At 42.1% G+C, this 23,557-nt stretch overlaps 1 protein-coding gene across 12 annotated transcripts in view; it reads left to right on the top strand.

The window, feature by feature from the left end:
• Positions 1-23,557, top strand: part of ENAH (ENAH actin regulator) — a 171,905-nt gene that overhangs the window by 115,539 nt on the left and 32,809 nt on the right. For 11 of the 12 annotated variants that reach the window (XM_054021362.1, XM_054021360.1, XM_054021368.1 and 8 more), the window contains exon 4: positions 6,319-6,403. In XM_054021362.1, the coding sequence (XP_053877337.1) occupies positions 6,319-6,403 (85 nt within the window). Of the gene's footprint in view, positions 1-6,318; positions 6,404-17,704; positions 17,794-23,557 lie in introns of those variants that run through there. The other variant, XM_054021363.1, reaches the window with a different exon arrangement.

Here is a 23,557-nt window from a genome sequence, read left to right as displayed (position 1 = left end):
TGACAAGACAATCAGGAGCTACACCAAAACCACCTTGGAGCTGACCTCCAGAAATCAGCTTGCCCCTTTTCATCAGGCATAGATGCACACTGCAGCTGACAAATGGGTATTGAGCATCGTTGTCCATGGCTGTGCCATTCTGTTCGATTCCCTGCCCCCTACCAACCCTCTTTCCCAATACCTGTTCAGGGACCCTCCTCATGAGGCTTTTGCAAATGGAAGTGGCCTCATTACTTAGGAGCTGTAGAACAGGTTTCAAGGTGTACAGAGGAAGGGGTCTGCACTCCTGATACTTAATCATTCTGAAGAAGAAAAGGATTCTTTGTCCTCTCCTTGACCTAAGAAAGCTAAACAAATAAGATGCTACCTCAGATTCAGGATGGCAATACTTTCCTCCATTATTCCATCCCTTCAAGCTCAGGACTGGTTTGTGGCTCTCAACTTATAGGAGACATACTTCCACATTGCCATCCACCCAACCCCGAGGAAGTACTCAACATTCACAGTGGGGCCAAGCCATTATCAGTACAAGATACCACCCTTTGGACTCTCCATGGTACTAAAAGTTTTTATAAAATGCCTACCCATAGGGGCAGCCCACCTAAGGAACCAGGGCATGTACGGCTACCCGTATCTGAATGATTTGCTGATGGGAGGTAGATCACATCAGGAAGCTTTGATAGGCTTCAGCTGTGCCCTTCTCACGTTCACCTGGCTGGGACTCTTGGTGAACTAAGAGAAATAGCAAAGAGTTCTGTGGCACCTTATAGACTAACAGTTGTTTTGGAGCATGAGCTTTCATGGGTGAATGCCCACTTCTTCGGATGCTCATGCTCCAAAACGTCTGTTAGTCTATAAGGTGCCACAGGACTCTTCCCTGCTTTTACAGATCCAGACTAACACAGCTACCCCTTTGATAAGAGAAATAGTGTCTCATCCCATCACAGACAATAGAGTTCATAGGAGCCAGGAAGAATTCCACCATAGGAAGGGGATACTTTTACCTTAAGTTTCCTTACTCTCTGGTTGTTACCAAACATTGCGACTTCATACCCAGTGATGACAGTATGGACCTGCCTTATATTGTTAAGCCATATCCATATGTGATGTTGCTTGCCATACTTTGCCTGAGACCTGAGCACTGGCTCAGGTTGATCTACTCCCCTGTAAAGTACCACTGAGCAGTAGTAGTTTCATCCTTCCTCATGCAAAATTCCTTCTCACGTTGTTTTGGAATTCTATTTGAATCAGTCAACTTTCTTGTGTCTTCTCAAGGCTACATTCCATGCAGACAGAAGAAACTCCACACCTTGGCCATTTTCAGGGTTCTTCGATACTGTACTGACAGGACCAAATCTTTCAGACCATCCCCATGTCTGTGTGCTGGCCAGTCCAAAGGACAAGCCATTTAATCCCAAAGACTTTCTAAATGGGATAATACATTGTATCTCTGTGCTACCAGCTACCTGGTGTACCACTCCCACTATTAAAGCTCACTCCACCAGAGCTCAAGCAGCATCCTGAAAATGCTTCTGCAATGTGCCAGTATCTGAAATCTGCAAAGTTACTATGTGAAGCAGTCCAGTCATGTTTGTGAAGCAATCCAGTCATGTTTGTTAAGCATTATGCACAGAACCTGGTTGCCAAGTCAGATGCCAGGTTTGGGAGACCTTCATTCTATCGCAGCTGATACTCCTCATGCCCTGAATCCTCAATAGGATACTGCTCGCCAGTCACCGAAGGTGGTATACACACTGAAACATCTCAAAGAGAACAGTTACTTATCCTACAGTAACTGTGATTGTTAGAGATGTTTAGTCAGTGTGGATCCCAAGACCCTTGCTCCATTCCCACTTCCAGAGTCCTCAGCTAACATGGGCTTTGAATTTTGAGGGAGGGTCTACCTAAAACAACAGGATCCACATCTCAAAGAACCACAATTACTGTAAGGTAAGTAACTTTTCTTTTCTATGCTTTTAAGGCCTTGTGTTTGTGGAGTGGGTCCTGATGCAACGTTACCTATATTAAACATAGCTTTTTGTTAATAAATAAATGGTCTTGTTTATTGATAAACTGTTTGTGTACAGGAAATGTAATTCACGTGGACTATGAGGAAAGCATTTATGTACATCACAAGGAGAGAAATGGAAAGGCATTATGTAGTCCCTATGTTTTATGTATGGTATTTTCCCCCCTCAGTTTTTTCCAGATTACACTGGCAAAAATAGCATACAGTTCCACTTAGAACTGAGGTTTTCATGCAACTTTTGGCAGGCAGGCAGTCACCTTTGGAGTCAAATCATTTAGCTCTTGGAATTGAGCTCTCTTTTGCATTGTAATGCAGACAGGGTTGTCATGGAGTAGTTCTTGAAGGAAATATAGGGCTGCATGAGAAGAAAAAGCCTTAGATGCACTGTCAATATTTTTATGTCAAGACAAAAAACATTTATTTGGATGAGACTGAGTTTTTGGACAACAGTGGATATGATTTTCTTGTAGGTGACACAGAATTCAAGTACTTGAACCAGTTAATTTTCACCTGTTGCCAATATTTTCTGTCAGTGTAAACAAATCCCTTTAGTGCTGACTGTTACCTGTTCAGAAAAACAAGTGCTTTTAACATTGTAAAGTCTTAAGTTAGGAGTGGAGAGATGAAGGTTTCGCAAGTAATCTAAATGAATTAATTCTAAGTTATTGTATGGAAATAATTCCCCATACCAGAAATAAACTCTAATTTTTCAGGATGCCTTGGAGGGCAACATGAAACATGAATGTTAAATGAAAAAAGACATCTTCTCAGAAAACTGTAGATGCAGTTCAGAAGTTGCACTAGTTCATTTACTGGGATGTTACTTAGATTATTTTTTTTATTATGGTATTCATAAGGCACTAAGTCAGGAAGGACAGGAATACCCTCCTCTGTAAATACTATACTGGATTTTCTGCTGTAATAGAGTTGGCTTCAGGTACTTTTTAAAAAAAACTCAGGCTAGAGCAAAATGTTTTTTAAAAAACTGCAGTAATAAACACATTTTCAGACCCCAGAAAAACATTTGACTCCTATAGAACCAATGCTGCCGCCTTCTTGTGTAAACATGCCATCTTTTATGTGTCAGATGCATTCTTTAAACAAAACAGTGTTAAGTTTGCACCAGATAGTCAGCAAATATCCTGTTGTGCTGCCTCAACATAACCAGCCATTTTTTATATTTCTGGCTGGTTTTTTGTTGTTTAATTTTGTGACCTTTTTTAAAATATGAAAGTGAATGTATCTCATTGGAATTTTCCTTCTCTAACTATTTTTGCAGAATCTAGGCATGAAATTACACTTTTTAAAAAGCAAGAATAAGGAATGAAAACATTTGTCCACTGTACACTTTCGACATGGGCTTTCTGTGCTATCTTCTCCTCTCCTAAACGCTTTATTCCAGGAGTTTAGATGCTGATACACTATCTAAACAATTGCCCTGTTCTTTTAAGGCCGTGGTAAATCTCTTCAAAGGCATCTGTTTTTTTTATAGCATTGTACAAAATCCTCTTTTAGAGAAACAGTATATTTATCACAAGATATTGTACTCAAATTTGTACATATACTTCACTGGTTATTTTCAAATAGAGATTGTAAGAGCTTAAAGCTTTTTGCTTTTTTTATGTCCTTTAAAATGATCAGGATGTAAAACAGATGTTCAACATTTGAAATGCCTTTTGAGTTTTTAGGAGAAATAAGCAAATCTGGCTTGTTCCGTTATTTTTCAGAATTGAAATCCATAAAAATGCCTATCCAATAATAATAAAAATCAAAAATTAATTTCCGCACATCCCTATTTTTCCCCATACATTTTATGCATGCACCAGACAGAGCGCATACTTGATGTATGCAATGATTGCCTTCTAACTGGAGCCTCCCCACCCCGGCCACAATTTCTTACACTATAGTTATCCAAAGCTTTCCTCAATCTGCTAATATTTCTTTGTTCTAAAAAGCGTTGGGCCCATTTTCCAGCAAAATTGTAGTTGCATCAGTGCTACCAGCGATGTAAACCCAGTGGTAGAGCCAGGTGCATGTATTTGCATCAAGTCAATTAACCCTGCTCAGTCACACCACTTTGAGTCATTGAAAGTCTCCTCCTCCTCCCCCCCCCCCACCTTTGGCTTGTACCCTTCTTGTTTATACTTTTTAGGTCCCTTTGTTTAGGTGTGAACATCCTTGATTACCACTTTAGACCGGAAGTCATCGCCTATCAGTATATGGACAACCATATTTTCTCAATCACAACACAATTGAGTAAGCTTTTACTCTGCATTCTTTTTATGTATTTTTTTTTTTTTTTATTTTTATTTTTTTTGCTTAATGTATGTATAATTTTCATTGAGTTCTGGACCCTCAGTATGTTCTTGACATGGACCAGATCAAAAGATGTTTGCTCACATTCAAGAGTGAATATACAATAAAAGAGTATCTAAGTGTCTGCTAATGCCTTCCATAACATGCACATGTATTTCTTCCCTATTGAATATGGTCTGTTAACATTTACATAGCTTTTCTTGTCTCTGACTAGGTTAGCCTCTTTCCCCAGTGACCTAAGCAATCTGTTTTCCCTTGCTTAATTGATAGTTTAGAGAACATCATACCCACACAGTCTAATACCCCTTTGCTATTTTTATATTTTAAATGTTATTTCTCTTGGATGATACCTTGTCTGTCACATTTCAAAAACTCAGTTGGATATCCAACTGGTAAACAATACATTGTATCCTTTGAGACATGTCTAAGGAATTATATTGTACTCTTCATATTTTTCGCCACAGAGTGTATCTGCTTATGATGCAAATAAGGCTTTTTTGGGTGGGTTTTTTTTTTTTTTTTTTTTAAATGGTGGTATTGGGAGCCACACTATGTCTAGGTATGACTGCCATATAAAAGTCAAAATCAAAACAATTCTTTATTTGGCTCAAAATAGGAAATATCTGAGGATACTTGGGAAAACATGGAACACTTTTTTTTTTTTTTAAATAAATAGGTCAGTCATCTAATTTATAATGGAACACAATTTGGAGTATAGCAAGCAATTCCTAAAATCATTACATATTAAATATATAATTTTACATTTCTACTTCAGTGGGAGCTATAGTGAACATCCACATATGATATAATATTTATTAATCTTTTATAACCTCAATTTAACCTGAGAACAAGTACAGAGTAAATAGTGAAAGCTATAAGACTGGTCTTTCAAGACATTCCCTTGGTTTGAGGAAGGATGTGAATCAAAACTAACTCCTATACAGATTATTTTGTCCCTGATAGAGAACTTAGAAAAATTGAGACCACAGAGTAAAACTAGGTATATAGTGCACCATATTTAAGTGAACACATTGACTATCTAGTCAGTTAAAAATAAGTTATGAGTGGTTTAAGGTAGTACTTTGAATCCTAATGCTAAATTTTGTGGTTTTAGGATGACACTTTCCTATTATAAAAATTCTAATCACTTCTATTGCTATGTGAGACCCACACATACAAAAGAGGAAATGGACTGACTATACAGAGTAGTCAGTGAAAATTACTACATATGAAGTGTTGCCAAATGTACAAAGCAAAATGACTTTTTTCCACTAATCACTTTATACAGTAATCTTAGGTGTTACTTCTAACAGTAAGTTTAAAGAAAAAATAATGTACTTTTTAAGTTGTCTGTGTCCTTGAAAGTGACATTTCTAAGCTCCAACTGCAAATTCAGCGTTTAAGATAAATGTGTTAGACATAATTAGCAAAAATTTACATTTAGTCCAAGGAATTTACATTTGATCCAAGATGACAAGCTAAAATGTGGCAAGTAAATTTCAGTGCAACTTGAGGAACAAATTTTTATCTTCATACTGTCAGTATGGTGATAAGCTTCTGATGTTTTTTCTCTCCTGTTTTTTGTTTCCAGTGTTCTTTTTAGGTGAGTTTTTGAATTCTTTGAGTCTTCCCCTTTTCCCAAAAGTGTGTGTTTATTGTCTCAGAAAATCTCAAATTTGTGAGCCTATTCAAAGCTTATTGAATACATGTGTTTAGTGCTAAGTCTCATCATATGTAAAACTTTATTTTTGCATTCCAGTTGAACTCTTTCATCCATTTCAAATAAAATCTGTCTGGGAATACATAAAACAATTTGTTGCCGTTTTCATTTGCTATATTGTGTTATGGAGCTTGTTTCATTTTGCTAGAAAGAAAAAAAAAAATAGGTAACTCCATGTGTTTGCTCTCCTATTTTCCTGTGCCTTTGTAATTTGAAAGTTGAAGCTACATTCACTTCTAATCTTCACTCACAGGTCCAACATTGCCTCGACAGAATTCACAGCTCCCCACCCAAGTGCAAAATGGCCCATCACATGAAGAGTTGGAAATCCAGAGAAGGTAAGATTTTTAGTGAACAAGGGTACATTAATGGCATATTTACCTGGTTTTGATACTCAGCGTTGAAGAGAGATACCAACAGATCTTAATTTTACATTGTAATAGCAGTGAGAGATTTATTGTGCATTAATTGTACCATGTAGATTTAATATTGAAATGTAAAATGTGTGTTCCTTGAAATAATTTACCTGAACATTATTAAACAAGCTTTACAATCCTCTGAATTGAAATATAATATTATCAGTTATTTGACTCGGTTCTTTTGTCTTAACTCCCACCTGGTGCCCCATTGCTTTCTTTCTCATGAAGTTTCTTTCACTGTGTAATAGACTGGGCCTATCTTGTAGTTCCTTTCTCCTGTCAGCTCGCTCCCTGGGAGAACCCTCATCTGTTTCTCTCAAGTAGTCCTGGGAAACTATCTTTAGCTGGGGTAGTTTCTTTAATTGAGCTTACTTTACGAACACAGTCCCACCCCTTGCAAACTCTTACTTCTAAGTCTGTGCAAGCATAGCAGTGCCTTCCCTCCAGTCCGTCTCTTGCACCAGTAATGCCTGTAACAAGATTTCCTGGCTCTTACCTCAGAGCCTGAGCCCTCAAGGACTGTCCTCTTGTCCATTTAGTTTTCAGAACAGTTTCTTTCAGCAGTACTTCCTGTGGCAGTTGGTTGGGAGCACCAGCCCAGGCATTTGGCTTCCTGGAGAACGTTGCAGTCTCCTTTCTGGATTCCTGCTGCCCTCTTTTATAAGGGTCAGCTAATTAAGTTCCACTTCTTTCCTTGGGTGCAGGTGGTCTGATCAGGTAGCCATGCCATGCCAACTCCAGGCATTCTGATCCAGAGGATTGTTATCCCTTATTCCTTCACACATAGTTATGTTCTTTAAAGGCTCTATATTCCCAATATCAGTTAGAAGACCGCTTTAGAAAAATGAATGCTCAAAGTCTCCTAATGCTCAATTGGTTCAGTATAGTTCACTGATGTACACAGTACTTACCTTGCAGTACAATTTCAACCATTCATAAAAATAAGATCCTATTCTTAAACCTAACTTCCTTAGTATTTCAGCCATTTTATTTTTTTATTTACACAAAGTAAATCGTTTTCTAATTAGTATATTCTGCTGGTAACTTTATTCTTACAAACTTTTTAATTGAAGCTCGCATTTTGATAAATTCACATTTTAAAATAGACATATTCCTTTTAAAATTTAATTTTTCAAAGTACCACAATAACCCAGCAGCTTAAATGGCATCAGAGAACATCCAGACACGTTTCTTGAAGATGTCATCAAGAGCCAATCTGTTAAAGGAGGCATAGAAAAGAAATGTAATAATGTTGACAAAGGGAAATATATTAGCTATGTCAGAAATTCCATCTTCAAGGGCTTATCTATATTATGGTGTTTTTATTTAATTTTCCCCACCAGTGCAGATACATTGGTGCAAAAAACAAGTGACTTGTAGTGATACAGCTTACCCTTTCCAAGTCATTTCTTATACTGTTGCAGCTATACCAGTGCAAAAACCTAGTGCAGATAAATATTTAGTCAGGGATCCACCAATCTGGACAACATAGACCTTCCTGGCGTTGGCCAGTCACTAAGGTAGTGATTACTAGTAGGAATATTGGGAGAATTCAGTACCACACCTTTCAACCAGACTGATATATTCTCCAGTCCAAGTCTCTGTTTTTAAATATCTTCATTCTTGAACTTTAGATATCGCTGCCTATTAACGTTCTCTGTCAGTCAAAGAGTGACAGGGAGGGCACTTTCTCTAATCTTAGAAAGAAGTAAAGGATTAAAATGGGATGGGGACTCAATAGCCCCCGTTTTGGTTGTGATTCCTCTCAGGCAGGGGTAGTCAATAGGCAGACTGCAGTCTAAATTTGGAATCATAGAATCATAGAATATCAGAGTTGGAAGGGACCTCAAGAGGTCATCTAGTCCAACCCCCTGCTCAAAGCAGGACCAATTCCCAGCTAAATCATCCCAGCCAGGGATTTGTCAAGCCGGGCCTTAAAAACCTCCAAGGAAGGAGACTCCACCACCTCCCTAGGTAACGCATTCCAGTGTTTCACCACCCTTCTAGTGAAATAGTTTTTCCTGATATCCGACCTGGACCTCCCCCACTGCAACTTGAGACCATTGCTCCTTGTTCTGTCGTCTGCCACCACTGAGAACAGCCGAGCTCCATCCTCTTTGGAACCCCCCTTCAGGTAGTTGAAGGCTGCTATCAAATCCCCCCTCATTCTTCTCTTCTGGAGACTAAACAATCCCAGTTCCCTCAGCCTCTCCTCATAAGTCATGTGCTCCAGACCCCTAATCATTTTTGTTGCCCTCCGCTGGACTCTTTCCAATTTTTCCACATCCTTCTTGTAGTGTGGGGCCCAAAACTGGACACAGTATTCCAGATGAGGCCTCACCAATGTCGAATAAAGGGGAACGATCACGTCCCTCGATCTGCTGGCAATGCCCCTACTTATACAGCCCAAAATGCCGTTAGCCTTCTTGGCAACAAGAGCACACTGTTGACTCATATCCAGCTTCTCGTCCACTGTGACCCCTAGGTCCTTTTCTGCAGAACTGCTACCTAGCCATTCGGTCCCTAGTCTGTAGCAGTGCATGGGATTCTTCCGTCCTAAGTGCAGGACTCTGCACTTGTCCTTGTTGAACCTCATCAGGTTTTTTTCGGCCCAATCTTCTAATTTGTCTAGGTCCCTCTGTATCCGATCCCTACCCTCTAGTGTATCTACCACACCTCCTAGTTTAGTGTCATCTGCAAACTTGCTGAGAGTGCAGTCCACACCATCCTCCAGATCATTAAAAAAGATATTAAACAAAACCGGCCCCAGGACCGACCCTTGGGGCACTCCGCTTGAAACCGGCTGCCAACTAGACATGGAGCCATTGATCACTACCCGTTGAGCCCGACGATCTAGCCAGCTTTCTATCCACCTTACAGTCCATTCATCCAGCCCATACTACTTTAACTTGGCGGCAAGAATACTGTGGGAGACCGTATCAAAAGCTTTGCTAAAGTCAAGGAATAACACATCCACTGCTTTCCCCTCATCCACAGAGCCAGTTATCTCATCATAGAAGGCAATTAGGTTAGTCAGGCACGACTTCCCCTTCGTGAATCCATGCTGACTGTTCCTGATCACTTTCCTCTCCTCTAAATGTTTCATAATTGATTCCTTGAGGACCTGCCCCATGATTTTTCCAGGGACTGAGGTGAGGCTGACTGGCCTGTAGTTCCCCGGATCCTCTTTCTTCCCTTTTTTTAAAGATGGGCACTACATTAGCCTTTTTCCAGTCATCTGGGACCTCCCCCGATCGCCATGAGTTTTCAAAAATAATGGCTAATGGCTCTGCAATCTCACCCGCCAACTCCTTTAGCACCCTCGGATGCAGCGCATCCGGCCCCATGGACTTGTGCACGTCCAGTTTTTCTAAATAGTCCCGAACCACTTCTTTCTCCACAGAGGGTTGGTCACCTTCTCCCCATGCTGTACTGCCCAGTGCAGCAGTCTGGGAGCTGACCTTGTTCGTGAAGACAGAGGCAAAAAAATCATTGAGTAAATTAGCTTTTTCCACATCCTCGGTCACTAGGTTGCCTCCCTCATTCAGTAAGGGGCCCACACTTTCCTTGATTTTCTTCCTGTTGCTAACATACCTGAAGAAACCCTTCTTGTTACTCTTAACATCTCTTGCTAACTGCAACTCCAAGTGTGATTTGGCCTTCCTGATTTCACTCCTGCATGCCTGAGCAATATTTTTATACTCCTCCCTGGTCAATTGTCCAATCTTCCACTTCTTGTAAGCTTCTTTTTTGCGTTTAAGATCAGCAAGGATTTCACTGTTTAGCCAAGCTGGTCGCCTGCCATATTTACTATTCTTTCTACACATCGGGATGGTTTGTTCCTGCAACCTCCATAAGGATTCTTTAAAATACAGCCAGCTCTCCTGGACCCCTTTGCCCTTCATGTTGTTCTCCCAGGGGATCCTGCCCATCTGTTCCCTGAGGGAGTCAAAGTCTGCTTTTCTGAAGTCCAGGGTCCGTATTCTGCTGCTCTCCTTTCTTCCCTGTGTCAGGATCCTGAACTCGACCATCTCATGGTCACTGCCTCCCAGGTTCCCATCCACTTTTGCTTCCCCTACTAATTCTTCTCTGTTTGTGAGTAGCAGGTCAAGAAAAGCTTTGCCCCTAGTTGGTTCCTCCAGCACTTGCACCAGGAAATTGTCCCCTACACTATCCAAAAATTTCCTGGATTGCCTGTGCACCGCTGTATTGCTCTCCCAGCAGATATCAGGGTGATTAAAGTCTCCCATGAGAACCAGGGCCTGCGATCTAGCAACTTCTGCTAGTTGCCAGAAAAAAGCCTCGTCCACCTCATCCCCCTGGTCTGGTGGTCTATAGCAGACTCCAACCACGACATCACCCTTGTTGCTCACACTTCTCAACTTTATCCAGAGACTCTCAGGTTTTTCTGCAGTTTCATACCGGAGCTCTGAGCAGTCATACTCCTCTCTTACATACAACGCAACTCCCCCACCTTTTCTGCCCTGCCTGTCCTTCCTGAACAGTTTATATCCATCCATGACAGTACTCCAGTCATGTGAGTTATCCCACCAAGTCTCTGTTATTCCAATCACATCATAGTTCCCTGACTGTGCCAGGACTTCCAGTTCTCCCTGCTTGTTTCCCAGGCTTCTTGCATTTGTGTATAGGCACTTAAGATAACTCATCGATTGTCCCTCTTTCTCAGCATGAGACAGGAGTCCTCCCCTCTTGCGCTCTCCTGCTTGTGCTTCCTCCCAGGATCCCATTTCCCCACTTACCTCAGGGCTTTGGTCTCCTTCCCCCGGTGAACCTAGTTTAAAGCCCTCCTAACTAGGTTAGCCAGCCTGCTGGCGAAGATGCTCTTCCCTCTCTTCGTTAGGTGGAGCCCGTCTCTGCCTAGCACTCCTTCTTCTTGGAACACCATCCCATGGTCGAAGAATCCAAAGCCTTCTCTCCGACACCACCTGCGTAGCCATTCGTTGACTTCCACGATTCGACGGTCTCTACCCCGGCCTTTTCCTTGCACAGGGAGGATGGACGAGAACACCACTTGCCAGATGTGGAATGCCAGATGCTTTTGAGTGGACTGCAGGGGCAGAGGAGATGCATGGATGGGGCATGTGGGCTCACTGGTTCTCTCTCTTCCCCTCCCCCCCCCCCTTCCCACCCACCTGGGATTGCTTCAGATGCCTCTGGAGGGTATACCCAGAAGCAAGGAGGCAGCACTCCTGGCAGCCACACTCTCCTGTGCAGAGAGAGAGGAAGCAGAAGGTGAGCTCCTCCTCCACCCCCCTCATGGGGCTGCTTTGCCTTTCCTGCTGCTGGAGTCCCAGTGCTGTGCCTGCTTTGCAGACCATCTAGAGGTGAGAGGCAACGTGTGGAACTTCAGCAGCAGGTAAGGTGAAGCAGCCCCATATAGGCAGGAAGAGGAGGAACTCGGCCTGCTTCCTCACTTCGTGGCTGCAGGGACACGTGAAGAGTGCTGCTGCCAGGGGGAGTGTTGCCTGCTTGCTGCTGGGTGTCTTGAAAACTCAGGGGGGGGGGGGGGGGAAAGAAAGCGCATGCCACCCCCACCCCCCACGAACCTTTCATTTGTGCCTTCCCACTATCCACAGCCACGTGTCGCCTCTGTGCATGGGACTGAAGCCATGCTTGTGCTTCAAGTGGTCCCTGGAGCCCACCCTCCCACCCCACTCTGAGGCCTCATGCCTCCTGCCACCCCCACTCTGGCCTTGTGCCGACTGCTCCTGAGTGATCCCCAGAGTCCCCCACCCTGCCCCCGACCTTCAGGGCCAGTCCCCAGAGCCCTCTCCAGCCCGCCCCCCCAAACCAGCCTCTTTTCCTCCCCAGTCCACTTCCAGTCACCCTGTTTTGCCACATCTCAGCTTCCCCGCATCTCCCCAGAGCTACTTTCTTGAGTCTCCTTGGTCCTTCCGGCTACCCAGAGCCTCCTTGCTGCCCCTCTGCTATCTCAGCCCCCAAAGGGGCAATGCACCACTAACTGGATCATAGTCCAACAGCTTCACCTCCTGGATCCGAGCTCAAAAGTACTCTTATACATTCACTCCTTGCTTTGCTGCTCAGATCCCAGGCCATACCCATTCCTCCCTCCCGCCCCATCTCTGCTACTTGTCTCAATTAGGGGCACGGAGGAATGTTTTTTGGGGAGTGGGCAAGCAGCAACACGGGGGTGGGGGGGATAACTCAGTGGTTTGAGCATTAGCGTGTTAAATCCAGGGTTGTGAGTTCAGTCCTTGAGGGGGCCACTTAGGGATCTGGGGCAAAATCAGTACTTGGTCCTGCTAGTGAAGGCGGGGGCTGGACTCGATGACCTTTCGGGGTCCCTTCCAGTTCTATGAGATAGGTGGATCAGTCCATCCCCATGCATCCTGTTTCAGTTTAGGGAAATAAGGTCACCTTACTCTCTGGGCAGTGCAGGCAGGGAGCTGCCAGGTGATTGGGAAGATTGTGGGGGGGAATTAGGGGGAGTGGGCCTTGACTATACCTTGACCAAGAAATTTAGACCTTGAAAAAAATAATTGACTACCCCATGCTCTAGGGGATTGTAGTTTTTTGTTAAATTAGTATTGGAAAACTTGCTCTGCTTCCCTATTTGTGCTGTACCTGTTCTGTGAACAGAGTATTTCAGTCCCTCTAACAACAGGGTATAATATTTACTAACCTTTCCAGTTTGGGGTATGCCTTGTATAACTTTTTTCTTAAACCAAGATAGTGTTTTTCAGTGGAATTTAGGAAACAAGTTAAATGTTAAATTTTCAATATCAAGTAATTAGTAACAAAATACCAATTTTAAAAACACTTACGGATTTAATTCTAGTCTTGTTTTTTTGCATGCAACTTTCGTAGGAAGTAGTGAACAGAAACAGATAGTAGATAATCTATAGTTATTTGTGCAACTCTTCCCAATATGTGGAATTTCCTAAATCTATATAGGAATCACTTTAAATAAAGTTTCCGTGTTTAAAAACAAATTGAATTGTATTAAAAATAAATGATCTTCCTGTTCGTCCATATTTAACATTGGTCATTTGTCAAGGACCGTGAAAAGATGATAAAAGCTTGTTCTGTGACTTCTGTTCTCCATTAATTTTCTTACTGATGATCAGTTAACTGGAGATTTTAAATAACTCCATATTCTTCTGTGTCATTTTTTTTGTCCTGAAATATTTATTTCTAATATTTGGAAGTTTCTTATTGTCATCTTTCAAAAAACTGTAATTATTTGAAATCTATAGTACCACGCCAAATTTAAAAGAAACATAGTAGATAGAAGATTTAAGTAGTATTCAATACAATCCAACACTTTTTCCCTAAGACTTAAAAACATTTCTGAGAAAATACAGTAGTATAAAGAATATTCAAATAGAGTTCTAGTTAAGAAACGAGAAGAGGAGTTAAATTCTATTTATTGTACTCTTCTTGTTTGTGTCTAACTTACTTCCATTTTCAAGTTTGGTGTATTGTGGGCTTTTTTCTTTAAAAGAACTTTCAATGTGTGTTTATATGCTGGTGGCTTTACTATCTGTAGCAAAAAGGGCTGGAAAAGCATTGCATTTTGGTCACTTTTCCACAGAGGCAGCTTTAGTGTGGGTTCAGGGATTCGGCTTCACCCACAGAAATCATGAAACCAAAGGTACCAGAGCTGAGTGGCACTGTGATCCCTTATTCCGGGTTCCAATTCCACTCACTCAAATTTGGCCCAGCTGCCCCTCGATCATGATAGAGGGCAGCCGGGCCAAACCCGAGTAGTGCTGTGTACCTGTGTGCCAGGTTGCAATGCCAGTGGGCTCACTCTCCAGCCCTTTCCTTCCACACTGAGCTTGGATGAGGGTCAGTGCCCCCTCAACTCAAAACGTATGCCCAAGAAGAGTCCACTCATTGAATCAGAAGGCTACATCCATGCTTGCTTTTTCAATTATTTCAAGATAGTTTTAAAAGCTAGTAATTTTGTGAAATATTTGACTAGAATTTGTGTAATTATAAACCCTTCTCCAGTTTTTCTTAAGTAAATACATTCTTTAAACGGAATATAATTCAGTTAACTTTAAACTTGAGGTGTACAGTTGTTTGTGTTAACATCTTTTAAATTCCCACAGACTTCCTTGTAATAATAAAAAGCCACCAAAATATTCAGGAAAAGTCTTTTTGTATAATTGTGGGAATAATGAACATTTAAGAAAGATGTTCTACGTGCATTTTGAATGCATCAAGATATGTACACTACAGCACTTGTAGTGTAGACACTTGCTACACTGACAGAAGGGTTTTTCTGGCACTTTAGTAAATCCACCCCCTCAAGAGAATTCTTCCGTCAATGTAGCAGTTTCTTTGGGTAGGTCTACACTACCCGGTAGTTCGGCGGCAAGGAAATCGAACTTCTGGGTTTGACTTATCGCGTCTTGTCTGGACGAGATAAGTCGAACTCGGAAGTGCTCGCCGTCGACTGCAGTACTCCAGCTCGGCGAGAGGAGTACCGCGAAGTCGACAGGGGAGCCTGCCTGGCGCGTCTGGACCGAGGTAAGTTCGAACTAAGGTACTTCGAACTTCAGCTATGTTATTCACATAGCTGAAGTTGCGTACCTTAGTTCGAATTGGGGGGTTAGTGTAGATCTGCCCTTTACCAGGGCTTAAGTTGGCTTAACTACATATCTCAGGGGTGTGACTTTTTACACCTCTGAGTGACGGAGCTAGGTTGACCTAAACTTTTAGGCGTAGACCAGACTTACAAATGTCCAGCACTTCCAGCCTCTCTAAAACCTCCCTCCCAATCTGCAGGGCCACTATTTGGATGGACAGTTTAACAAAGGTTTTCTGCCACTTGTGGTCATTAAAGAGCACATGGTAAATTTGCAGAAGAATAAATTTGCTAGTCCCAGTGGCCTGGCCTATTTGGATAATGAAACTTTGCCTACCTAAATTCACCCTAGAGTTTGTGTTTTAATCTGATATAGTATAATTCAAATGGTCTTCAACTGCTATGAGCTATTGCTGCTCCTTACCCCAGAGAGAGTTGAATTCCACTGCAGGTTATTTATATGTATTTGAGATAGAGGTTGAGGCGAAAGTAGGCCAGTATGGCATACTGGTAAGAAAGTGGCTGCTGGTACAGGCCGGTACACAGCCGACATTAGAGCGCTGCTGTGGCAGCGCTGTAAGCACTGTACCAGCAGGACTGCCGACGGGGGGAGGGAAGGGGCAGCTACCCCAGAGCCCAATGATTTAAAAGGGCCCGTGGCTCCTGGCAGCAGCTGGAGCCCCCGGCCCTTTAAATCACCACTGGAGCCTTGGGGCTCCCGGCTGCTGCTACTGCGGCAGCAGCCAGAGCTTCGGACCCTTTAAATCACAGCCAGAGCCCCGGGCAGCGCTGAAGGGCTGGCTGGGGGAGTCTGGCCCCAGCCCTGCCCCTTCTGCCCGAGGCCCCACCCCTTCCGGGGGCCCGAAGGTCCCCACCACCACCTTGGCCAGGATCCCAACTATCCTGCGTACCAAGTCCTTTAAGTTACTTTCACCCATGGATAGAGACATGGCATATTCAAGAATTTTCAGGCAAGACCTATATAAATATCTCAGATGGACTTCCTGTCCACAAGTAACAAGAAAGGGTTTCTCTCTCAAATCTTTAATAAATCTGGTTATTTTTTTTTGATTAATCATAGGTGTACTTTGTAATACCGGCTGTTCACTTCAGTTAGGAGTATTAAGATTCCTTTTTGTGCCTTTATAATATATTGGGCTATAGCAACCAACATTTTACCTATTGAATTCGATAGCAGAACTAGTGAAGATGTTATCTCTAGTCAGGCAGCTATTCAGCCTTTCTTTGCATTGATTTGAAAGGACAGAATTCGCAGATATAGGAGAGAACAAGAGATTCTCCAATCCTGCATCAAATTTATCTCTCTAGAATGTAATTAGTACAAAGATTTTTTTGAAAAAAATTCTTAGCATTAGCTTTTAGTGAGAATCTGCATTTTTAAGAAAATTGTTTAGTCATTTTAATTTAATAATGTTTTCTATATCCAGTTGATCTTGTGGAGTCTATGTATTTCAATTACATTTTAGCGCTCAAGAACTGAGGATGCTAAACACCTGGGAAGATTGGGCCATTAGTGACTGAGTCTAAAACTATTCAAGGTGAAAGAACGTATCTCAGTAATGTAAAGCATTTGGATGAGCTACAAAATAAAATCTATTAAAGAATTTTAATTACATATGTATACTGAATGTTTTCTCTTTGGTGTATAATAGATTTATAATCTCATCCTCTCAAAAGACTCAAATGCTTTTAAATTCTTTTACTTTAACTGGGTACTTGATACTGCTGGCCTAATGGATCTGAACCTAAATTATTTATTGCACATTTAATGATATAATAATCTATAAAGTCACTAGCACCAAACATGCAATTCAAAACATTTTACATGAGGTATTTTTATAAGGCTGTAGTTACACATCATGCGGTCAAATCAATATTTAAATAGTTTGTCTGGCCATTTGACATCTTACTCTTCAAATTTGCTAATGCTATCTTCATTTTATTTATTGAAGTTTTTCTAAAACATTAGCATGTAACAGTTAGTGCCCCCAGCATTAGGCAGAATGACTAAGCAAAACTGAAGGCAAAGGGTTCAATTATTCTAAACAGTATTCATTTATATGGGATCAATGATAGACCTCAAAGCATAATAAAGGAAATATAGTGCTGCAGTTTTTCCAACATATTATAGCCAATTTTTTTTATAAAAACAGTTAGATTATCAAATATGAATCCCCACCTCACCCCCATTTTGTCATGGGGGAAATGGTAGTCAGTATAGGGAGGGATTAACACAATAGAGGATGTGTGAAAGAAATGTAAAACTTTGAGTAAATTTGATTTGGTTTTGGTTATTCAATATTGAATGAATTTTCTCAAATGGGTGTGTGTATTAAATGACTTAAGAACAAATAAGCATTATAACTTCTGTTTTAATACAGAACATTAGTTCATATCATGCCTTTGCATGCTAGTCATGTTGTGTTTATAATATTGTACCTCCTAGTCTAGCTGTGATAAATAATATATTGTGAGGCCTCTGAGTCAGACACTGGGAGCAGTATCTTGTATCATGTCAGTGGAGAACTCATTGAGTTAAGGTCTATAAAAAGGTCTTGGAAATCATCACCACTGCATACAAGTATTTATAAAGAGGACAAGAACCACATAAGAAGAGAATAATTGTATAGCTTGTAGGGTTAATGAAAGTGTATAGGCCTCCCATTGTCCTTCAAAAAAGTAATGGACCAAGGATTGACCGGCTCCTGTTGTAAGTACTCAAGAGTCTGATTAGTTTTCAGAAGAAACATCGTGTGTTAGATGTTTTCTTAAGTGTTAAATGTCTTAAAGTTCTGTTATAGCTTTTGTTTATTACTTTCATGAGGTTAAGTTACTGACAGAAGTAAAGGCAGAACACAGAAGTTTAATTACACTGCTGTACAGCGTAGTGTGTATACAGAGAATGGTTTTGATTTATGCCACTGCTAATATTTTGGGAGTTTTTAGTTCATAGTGCTAGATTGGCTCATGTAATTTTTATTTCAGGTGGATTGGAAGATTTAGAAAGGGATATATTTTATTTTAAACTTAAAGCTTAATAGTATTGTTGAAAGTTCTTTAATTTAACCCTAATTATAACTAACCTAATTCTATAACTGAAAAGATTTGAATGGCATTAAGATGTTATATGAATTATTTAGCATTTTTTTCACATTTGATGTGGTCAGCAGAATGCTATAAAACATTGAGATTTTTGTGCTGCGTATCTTATTGAAATAGCACGAAGCCCCCACCGCAGTTTGGGGAGGCGTAGGGGATATGGAGGTATTAAAAGCCACATTTGTGCCTTCCTAATGCAGGGCTGCTGTGGGGCCAAAATTGCATAATTTAGGCAGCCAAAGTTGAGCTGCTTATGGTCAGCTGCATCACCCAGAACCACCACAGAGACATCTGCAATGGCCCTGCCCCATCACACCCCTTATGCCAAGGCTTGTGGAGATGGCCTCATAAGACAGCCTGTTACTAGTTAGATCTGTGGCTTTTCCTGATTCTCTATGCCGCATAGTGGAAGGGGGAGTACTTATGTGGGTAATAAGAGGGCAAAAAAAAAAAATCGAGGAAGAGAGTGTAGGAAAGGAAAATGGGTAAGAGATGATACACTTTTGTGTGGTAGGTAGGATTAATGGGCTATGGTATGCAGAAATCCTTAGAAGGATTTCTAATTAAACCTGTTTCTTGAAAAAGTTTTCTCCATAATGAGTTTAAGAACTCCTCCTTCTATTTGTTTATAGAAAAGGGTCCGTCTTTCCTTTCATAGTAGAGCTTTTTTTTTTCACACCCTTAACCAACATAGATATGCTGGCAAAATGTCTTAAGTGTAGACAAAATATAATTAGTAGTCTAAAATATAATGGAATAACTGACTTCCTTTAGGTCTAGTAAGCACAGTTTGATCAGATTATATGTGATAGAGATGTCAGGTAATGTGGACGTGTTTAATAGACCGCAAAACGTTATTTTAGTTGAATAGTGTCTTCCTTTCTTTAGAAGTGGAAAAAGGAGGCGGTGGAGAGATTAGGCAGTCTTGTCTTGACTACACTTGCAACTTTTTTAATGTACAGTAGAACCTCAGAGTTACGAACACCTCAGGAATGGAGGTTGTTTGTAACTCTGAAATGTTCGTAACTATGAACAAAAGTGTTATGGTTCTTTCAAACATTTACAACTGAACATTGACTTAATACAGCTTTGAAACTTTACTATGCAAAGGAAAAATGCTGCTTTTAACCATTTTAATTTAAACAAAACAAGCACAGAAACAATTTCTTTATCTTGTCAAATATTTTTTAAATTTTTAGTAGTTTACATTTAACACGGTATTGTACTGTATTTGCTTTTTTTTTTTCTCTCTGCTGTTACCTGATTGCGTACATCCGGTTCCAAATGAGGTGTGTGGTTAGCTGGTCAGTTCGTAACTCTGGTGTTTGTAACTATATGGTTTTACTGTATAATAGTAGTTTCAGTTGCTGCAGTTAATGAAAAGTACATTGCTATTTGAAGAGTAGATTTGAGAATTTATGTATTTTAGCTTTCATTATTTTCAATAATGTTTGTTTGCAATCTCTTTAAATAGGGTTTCATGATTTGTAAATAAAACAAAATTAGCTAGTTTGTAATCTGATGTTGGTTATCTTTATTTTGTTTCTCTTTACATTTTCCTAGGCCCTTTTATGGAACTGGTTTTGTCATTCCTCACCACACATGCTATAGTAGTAGGGTTGCCAACTATCTAATCGCACAAACCCAAACACCCTGGCCCCACCCCCTTCCCCACCTCTTCCTGAGGCTACGTCCCTGCCCTGCCCCTTCTCCAAGGCCCCACACCCCACTCACTCCATCCCCCCTCCCTCTGTTGCTCACTCTTCCCCCACACTCAACACTCACTTTCACCAGGCTCGGGCAGGGAGTTGGGGTGCGGCCTCTGGGCTGGGGGCTCCGAGCTGGGGCAGGGGGTTAGCTTGTGGGAGGGGGTTTGGGGTGTGGGCTCTAGGAGGGAGTTTGGGTACAGGAGGGGGCTCAGGGCTGGGGCAGCGGTTTGGGGTACTGGAGAGGGTGCGGGCACTGGCTGGGCAGTGCTTACCTCAGGCAGCTCCCAGAAGCGGCGGCATGTCTTTGCGCCTCCTATGCTCAGGGGCGGCCAGGCGGCTCCGCACGCTGCCCTTGCTTGCAGGCACTGCCCCCACAGCTCCCATTGGCTGCGGTTCCTGGCCAATGGGAGCTGCGGAGTCGGTGCTTGGAGCGGGGACAGCACGCAGAGAACCCCTGCACCTAGGAGCCAGAGATTCTGGCCGCTTCCGGGAGCCACATGAAGCCACGATGGGTAGGGATAGGGTGATCAAACAGCAAATGTGAAAAATTGGGATGAGGGTGGGGGGTAGTAGGAGCCTATATAAGAAAAAGACCAAAAAATCGGGACTGTCCCTATAAAATCAGGACATCTAGTCACCCTAGGTAGGGATCCTGCCTTAGCCCCATTGCAACACCTACTGGGAGGTTGAGGCCAATCCAGGAGGGTTGTCAACCCTATATAGAAGTCTCACATGGTAAAGATTTGTCCTGGATAAGATTATGACATTGGATTATTTTAAATTAGATCAGTTCTTTATCATTTGAAATTTCACTTGGGAAGATTTTCTGTGATCTGATTTCATAGAACTGGAAGGGACCTCGAGAGGTCATCTAGTCCAGTCCCGTGCACTCAAGGCAGGACTAAGTATTATCTAGACCATTTCTGACAGGTGTTTGTCCAACCTGCTCTTAAAAATCCCCAGAGATGGAGATAAGGACAGAACACCTGACTGTGTATTGTGTGAGCTATTGTTAAGACTAACAGATGTCAGGCTTCAAACATGGTGCATTGTTTAATTCAAATGTCTGCAATAGACCTACCCACTCACTGCTTTGTTTACTTCAGTGAGGGCCATTCCTTGAGGCATTTTTCTGTCTGTGTAAGCTTCCATTCTTGGGCCCAAAGTGTTAGAGAGCAGTGCTTGAAGCTGTTTTGTCTTCTACAGGAGGTTTTAAAAACGAAGTAATTTGACCACGTTTCTGTTCATTTGGGGCCTCTAAAGGATTTAGTGCCTGTTGGATTAAGTTATATTCCAAAGAAGTGTGATTTAGCCTTGAGCCATTCTGTTCAATCCAGGACCTCTATATATTCAAGATCCCCGTTGTGATCAAGGCTTTCTGGTTTTGCAGCTCAGTCTATGACAAAGTGAACTGTTGCATTTGTGCAGGGAATCAAAGCAGCTGACTCCAAATAACCAATTCTCTCAGAGACTGCTGGGAGGGTTCTGGGGCCTATATAAACCAGACCCAGTTCATTCCAGAGGGAGGAGGAGAGACAGGATATGCACTCAAGAAGACTGGTATGCTGAAGGAGCGTCAAAGGGAGGGAAAACCACTCCAGAAAGGAGCAGTAGGGAATAGTCTTCATGTTGGGGGAAAAAGGCATTGAGTTTGGCACAGGCTGGGGCCTGCTTCCTTAGTAAACTTTGGACTTGCCTGAGAGGCAAGAGAACTTGTGAGGAAATGAGACTAAAGACTTAGGTTTCAGATGATGATAAAGTACTAATACACCCTTCTTAAAGAACTCTACTACATTCTCTCTGGTTTTTCTTCCTGCCCTTTTTATGGTAGTCAGATCATCCTGGCTCACCAGGCAATAGCTTGGTGACACAGCCAGTGCTACTTTCTAGAGAGAGCTTCAGTTCTGATTTCTGATTAGACAGTACCATCTTTCTCTTAAGCTTTGCTGCTGCTTTTTTTTCTTGTCAAGAAGGTAAGAAAGAAGCATGTCTCAGGTAAGAAACCTCAGCAGTATGTGGCAGCACAGCCCATGAACAAGATATGCACTAGTCAAAAGAAAACTCTGCATATAACTTAAATCCAAAAGCTTCTTATGAAGAGCTGTCCTACGTTGTCTTGCTAGGTTTGTGCCTGTGTATTTGGAGGTTGCTTTGGATGAAGTAATGGTATTGCCTTGCTACTGGTTCCTGAGCTTTGCTCTTCCAGGTCTAGAATATGGTCTTCCCCAGAGCAGGATATTGTGGGTTCACCTCTTAACTTTCCTTTCTTCTTCGAGTAGTGTCCCTATGGGTGCCCCACTTTAGGTGCGCTTGCGTCCCTGCGCTGTTGATTGGAGAACTTTGGTAGCAATGTCCATTCGGCCCCGCACACATGCTGTCCCTCCTTTTGCTGTGCCATACCATCAATGGTATGCTAAACAACGTTCGAGCGTTTAGGCTGGCCTTCGTCATTGACCCTATCGATACCGTTGTCTCAGCACTGATAGCCACCACTGATACTGCCCTCCACTTCACCACAGGAATTCAGATACTCAAAAGACCTTACAGTATCTGATGTACCTGAGTCTCCACTACTTGGTACTGGGGCTTTGGTACTGACTCTGCCCTGAACTCTGGAGTCTCCACAGGCATTTATACCATGCACCTCGATTCTCCAGTCGAGAATCAGCAAGCAGGACGACGTTGTATCCCATTGCTCTTTCCATGCACCTTATAGTGCCCATTACCAATCTGGGCCTTCACAGCCGTATTGTCCACCGGGACCCATCCTGCCATTCCAATGGCCTTACTGGGACCCATGAGAGGCATATTGACATCATTCCTCCCAAACATCTAGCGTGGCCCACCATGAATCAAAGGCACCTTCCATCTGCCTCTGCATCCAGAATTTCTGAACTTCCCGAATAGATGAGGGAGGAACAGGAGGCCAACCTTGATGAAGAGGTCACAACCCTGACCAACATCTTGTCCTCTTCACCAGATGAAGCAGTGATGCCCCCTCCATCATCTCTAATAGACAACTTTAAACTCTTTCAAGACCTAGCTTAACAGGGTGGTAGACACTATGCAGTTACCTCTAAAGAAGGTAAAAGAATCACACCATAAACTGGTAGACATTTTGTACTCTTCTTTGTCATCCAGAGTAGCCCTCCCCATCAGTGAGGCTCTATTGGAGCCCACCAAGCTTTTACGGCAGACACCTGCATCGGTTGTGCCAACCTGTAAACAAGTCGATAAGAAATATTACATCCCAGCCAAAGATACAGAATTTCTTTTCTCCCATCCACACCCTAATTCTATCACTATGGATGCGGTGAACTCCAGAGGTTGTCAACACCAGGCAAAGCCCACCCTATATGATAGGGATTGGAAACACCTCAACTTATTTATTCTTAATCTTCAGCCATGCTTATTCTTCGGCTATGCTATAATTCCGCATTGCAAATTACCAAGCACTGACAGCAAAATACAACTACTTCAGTTATTCCAAAATCAGTTTGTTTATTGATCAGCTTCAGAATCACACAGAGATCAGTTTAGGGCCGTTATCAATGAAGGACAACTGAAGTGGCCAAGACGACACTTCAGTCAGCACTCGACGCAGCTGATACCATGGCACGATCCATCTCTACAGCAATTGTGATGCAACAAGCCCATTGGCTACAT

The sequence above is a fragment of the Malaclemys terrapin genome, chromosome 3 (genome assembly GCF_027887155.1).
Source record: "Malaclemys terrapin pileata isolate rMalTer1 chromosome 3, rMalTer1.hap1, whole genome shotgun sequence".
Classification (NCBI taxonomy): Eukaryota; Metazoa; Chordata; order Testudines; family Emydidae; genus Malaclemys; species Malaclemys terrapin.
The sequence above is the reverse complement of the archived record's forward strand: the minus strand, read 5'-3'. Positions and strand labels throughout refer to the sequence as shown.